This window comes from Puma concolor, chromosome E1, assembly GCF_028749965.1.
Source record: "Puma concolor isolate L17-30 chromosome E1, mPumCon1.1.hap2, whole genome shotgun sequence".
Taxonomy (NCBI): domain Eukaryota; kingdom Metazoa; phylum Chordata; class Mammalia; order Carnivora; family Felidae; genus Puma; species Puma concolor.
Window position 1 is genome coordinate 14,354,106 of NC_141680.1, and position 5,141 is coordinate 14,359,246.

General features: G+C 40.4%; 1 protein-coding gene across 1 annotated transcript; it reads left to right on the forward strand.

Moving 5' to 3' along the window:
• Nucleotides 1–2,741: 2,741 nt before the first annotated feature.
• Nucleotides 2,742–3,689, forward strand: LOC112852730 (olfactory receptor 3A1). The gene has a single exon (XM_025916270.1). It carries the CDS (start codon nucleotides 2,742–2,744, stop codon nucleotides 3,687–3,689), a length of 948 nt encoding a protein of 315 aa, XP_025772055.1.
• Nucleotides 3,690–5,141: the final 1,452 nt, after the last annotated feature.

A 5,141-nucleotide genomic window follows, 5' to 3' on the forward strand; every position in this document is an offset into this window, starting at 1 on the left:
GCAGGAAAGTTTATATAGAATGAGAATATTCTATTCATCAAAATTAAACCAAACTTCTCTCAACAGTCTTATGAGGCTAGAGATCACTACTGGGGCAATTATTTCTTTGACAATTTTTTTTTAACTTTCTTCCCTGTTTCTGGTTTACTTGGGTATTGAGACTGTCCTTGAATATATTTTAGTTTATATTTTCCTAGAATTGTGCCTATTTTATTGAAATTTTCCACTTAAATAATATAGTTTAGGGTATTCTCTTAAAATTTAATTTTTCCTTTGTATTTCTGGCTGTAGCCCTTTCTAATTCCTAATTGTTTATATTCCACCATTTTTTTCTTATTTATTCCCGATGGAATGTCCCAGATGGCAGTCCATCGGATTCTTTAACTAGATGTATGGTTTTTTAAAGTTATTATTAACTTGAGTATAGTTGATACACAATGTTACATTAGTTTCAGGTACAACTTAGCGATTTGACAAGTTTATACATTATGCTACGTTTACCATATGTCCCCTTACATCGTTACTGCAATATCATTGACCGTATTTTTATATTGTGTCTTTTATTCCCATGACTTATTCATCCCATAACTAGGAGATTTATATCACATACATGTGTGTGTGAGTGTGAGTGTTCCCTTCTTTTTAAAGCGAACCAAAAAATGCTGTATTTATTCTACCAGTTGTGTTTTATATTTAGTAATATGGCTTTGATAGCTTTCAGATCAGCACAGACAGAACTGTTTCTTACAGCTGCACAGTACTCTTTTGTAAGGATATATACCATATTAATTTACTAAGCCCTCTTGCGATGAACACAGGTTGTTTTCAATTATTTGCTCTTACAAACCAGGCTGCAACAAACAGTATCACACAAATGCCATTTCTCACATGTGATCATATATCTGTTGGATAAATTCCCAGAAGTGGAATTTCCAGGTAAAAAGAAAACACGTATGTAATTTTGTCTCACAACTATTCTACAAATTCCCCTTGCAGCCAACCTTAGCCTGCAACCATACAGAGAATGAGATTTAAGGAAATGTGGCTCCAGCTTAGCTAAATGGCTAGAATTTTCAACTTTTAATAGAATCATCCATTTGCATTATGTAAAAAAATTTTTTTCTATATTTTGAGTCATCTTTACATGATGAAAATTCTTTGATTTTTCCCCAAAACTTCCTGCTCTAATTTTTATACTTAAATCTTTGATCTATTTAGAATTTATTTCTGTAAAATATATAAGGTACGCATACAACTTCAGTTTTTCCCAGCTAGCTGTGCTATTGCCTCTCCAGCATTTATCGAATAGTACATTTTCCCACTCACGTAAGATGCCACTTATATCATGTATGAAATTCCTGTATTACGTCAGTAACGGACATTTCATTTCTCTTTTTCTAAAGCTTGTAAAGTGTTGCTTTACTTTATATTTTCCAGCTTTATTGAGGTGTAACTGACAAATAAAATTATAAAATATTTAAAGTGCTCAACACGATGGTTTGATACATTTCCATTGTGAAAGGATTCTCACAATCAAGTTAACTAACACATCCATCACCTCACATATTTACCTTTTCCTTTGTGTCTGAGACTATGTAAGTCCTACTCTCTTAGAAAATTTCAAGGTCTGGGGGCGCCTGGGTGGCGCAGTCGGTTAAGCGTCCGACTTCAGCCAGGTCACGATCTCGCGGTCCGGGAGTTCGAGCCCCGCGTCGGGCTCTGGGCTGATGGCTCAGAGCCTGGAGCCTGTTTCCGATTCTGTGTCTCCCTCTCTCTCTGCCCCTCCCCCGTTCATGCTCTGTCTCTCTCTGTCCCAAAAATAAATAAACATTGAAAAAAAAATTAAAAAAAAAAAAGAAAATTTCAAGGTCTGAACCCCTTTACCAACCAGCCTCTCCCCATTTCTTAAAGTTCTTTTCCTAATTTCTTGATCTGATTGCTTCACCACCCTCTTTACATTCTGTTTTTCATCTATTCATTTAGGGCTATGGATTTGTTTCTGAACACTGGTTTGGTGATAATCCACATGTTCTCATGTGTGTTGGTTTCACGCTCCCCTTTTTCAGTCTCTGTGATGTTCTTCAGTTTAAGTTTTGATTCCCTCTGGTCCAACAGTTTCTTACAGATTATTCAAAACACGGGGAGTTGTTTTTAAAATTCATTTTTCCTTAAGTTGGTTTGTGATGAAATATTATTGCCTGTATTCTTTATTCTTTTCGAATTTTCTGAATTTCAGGTTTGTACTTTTAATTCTATTAATGCTATACATTTAATTCTATTAAAAGTTTATACATTTATACATGTTCTTTGGTGGGGGGGGGGTGTGAAAGTTTCAGGGGCATTTGGGAAAGGCATACATACCAATTAGTTCTCTTCCATAATTATATTGAGAGCTTTTACAGCCTTGCTTTCTTCTGTCAAATTAATTCTATTACGGAATGAAAGTCACTAAAATGCTCCCTGGCTACCACACTTATCTCATGTTATACTGTTGGTACCTATGGTGATAGCTGCCTTCCTGGAGCAAGTCTTCTATCTAAACTCTTTTAGGCATATGAGGGGAGAGCAAAGGTTTCTCCTGAGAGTTCTGCTTTTTAAAAGTAATCAGTCTAAAATAGTCCACATGCCAAAGACACACATTTTGGGGTGGCAAATTTTACCACCCTACAGTCTATTTGTTCTTTTAGGATAAATGTACTGAGAAGAAAGATTATATCCTTGGATGTTTCCTTGCAGGAAAAATGAAGTCAAAATTTGAGTACAATAGAACAGCCATTACTGAGTTCATCCTGCTGGGCTTGGTGGAGACACCAGACCTGCGGCCAGTTGTCTTTGTAGTCTTCCTCCTTTCCTACCTGCTCACAGTTGGGGGCAACCTCAGCATCCTGGCTGCCATCTTGGTGGAGACCAAACTCCACACCCCCATGTACTTCTTCCTGGGGAACCTATCGGTGCTGGACGTTGGGTGCATCACAGTCACTATTCCCTCAATGTTGGCCCGTCTCCTGTCCCACAAGCGTACCGTTCCCTACGGAGCCTGCCTCACACAGCTTTTCTTCTTTCACCTTCTCGTTGGGGTGGACTGCTTCCTGTTGACAGCCATGGCCTATGACCGATTCCTGGCCATCTGCCAGCCCCTCACCTACAGCACCCGAATGAGCCAGACAGTCCAGAGGATATTGGTGGCTGTGTCCTGGGCTTTAGCCTTCACTAATGCACTGACCCACACAGTAGCCATATCCACCCTGAACTTCTGTGGTCCCAATGTGATCAATCACTTCTACTGTGACCTCCCACAGCTCTTCCAGCTCTCCTGCTCCAGCACCCAACTCAATGAGCTGCTGCTCTTTGCTGTGGGTTTCATAATGGCGGGTACTCCCCTGGCTCTCATCGTCACCTCCTATGCCCATGTGACAGCTGCAGTCCTGCGAATCCGTTCTGCTGAGGGCAGGAAGAAAGCCTTCTCCACGTGTGGCTCTCATCTCACTGTGGTTGCCATATTCTACGGTTCAGGTATATTTAATTACATGCGACTGGGTTCAGCCAAGCTTTCAGACAAGGATAAAGCTTTTGGAATTTTTAACACCGTCATCAACCCCATGCTGAATCCAATCATCTACAGCCTCAGGAACCCTGACGTGCAGGGGGCCCTCTGGAGAGTGCTCATGGGGAGGCGACCACTGGCTTGACAAGGTCCTGAGGTCTGGAGTGTCACTCCCTCCTTTTCCCTTTCTGGACTAAAGAAGAAATCCTCTAGAGCCAGTAACTAAGACTAACCGTCCAGAGTTGCTTCTGTCTCCCTGCACAGGAGGTTTTTTTGTTTGTTTGTTTGGTTGGTTGGTTTTTTTGTTTGTTTGTTTTAATTAGGGATAACAGTTATTGTTTCCCAAAGAAACCATGTGCAATTTATAGTCAATAGGTGTGTGGGCCATGTCAAGGCCAACCCCTTTGACAAATTACAACTTCAGACACTGTGTGCTCCTTTCTCTGGGTAGAAGCAAAATCTCAGAGCCTCGACTAGTACAGGTTCATGTCTCACAGGGAATGACTCTTTGGTTGGTTATAGTCTGGCTTCCCCAAAATATCCAAAGCCTTCCCCACTGGGGCGCCTGAGTGGCTCAGTTGGTTGGGTGTCCAACTTGGCTCAGGTCATGATCTCTCAGTTTGTGGGTTCAAGCCCCACGTCGGGCTCTGTGCTGACAACTCAGAGCCTGGAGCCTGCTTCGGATTCTGTGTCTCATTCTCTCTCTGCCCCTCCCCCACTTGGGCTCTGTCTCTCAAAAATAAATACATGTAAAAAAAAATTTTTTTTAAAAAGAAGCCTTCCCACCACGCCTTGCATCCATTAGTAGGTCATGTGATTCCCTCAAGTTCAGCTATGGATGGTCTGGTTTTAAAACATGGACCTAGAGATCAGATTCATTTTATTTCACCTATCAGATTTCTACAAACCAAAACAGGAACTTTCTTTTCTTATCACATGAAGATATCATAGGATATAGAGGGGACAGAGAGGAAGCTGTATGGGTATATGTTCTCTAGTACCTCTGGAGAGCATGATTCATGTGTGCAAATTTTTAAAACTCCACTAATAAATATGGTAAACCTTATAATACAAATTTAATGTTCCTCGTCTGTTTTTCCTGATATATTTCAAATCATTTGAAAAGATAATCTTTTGTAATGAAAATATTATTTACGCATGAAAAACCCCAAAATACTCCATATGAACTTCCTCTCTAAATCCTCTCAGTCCCAAAATCTTCCAGCTGAGATCATCCATATCTGTAAATAAAGCCATATAGTGATGCTCCCCTAAACGTCCCTTCTCGGTAGAACAGTCTCTAACCTAGAATGTTCTCTCATCTTGCATGCTACATCCTAAGCTTTCATCCCATCAGTATTTGGCTTTATTTTCCTTCTAGCCTCCCTTTGAGATGAATCGCCTATTGTGGGCATCTCTACTCTGTCACTGATGTTTCCTGATTCCTTGCCCCAAAACATCCCTTTGACCTGAACTGTGTCCTAGCTTCTCTGTGAGTTTTCAGGGAAGTGAAAGGATTGAAAGGACTGGGTAAGACAGAGATGAAGAGAAAGAACATGAGGGAGGGAAGCAAAACAAGACTGGAGGTGAAGAGTTT

Bases quoted from the DNA above. Each gene is read 5' to 3' on its own strand.
- LOC112852730 (XM_025916270.1), top strand. From the start codon at position 2,742: ATGAAGTCAAAATTTGAGTACAATAGAACAGCCATTACTGAGTTCATC.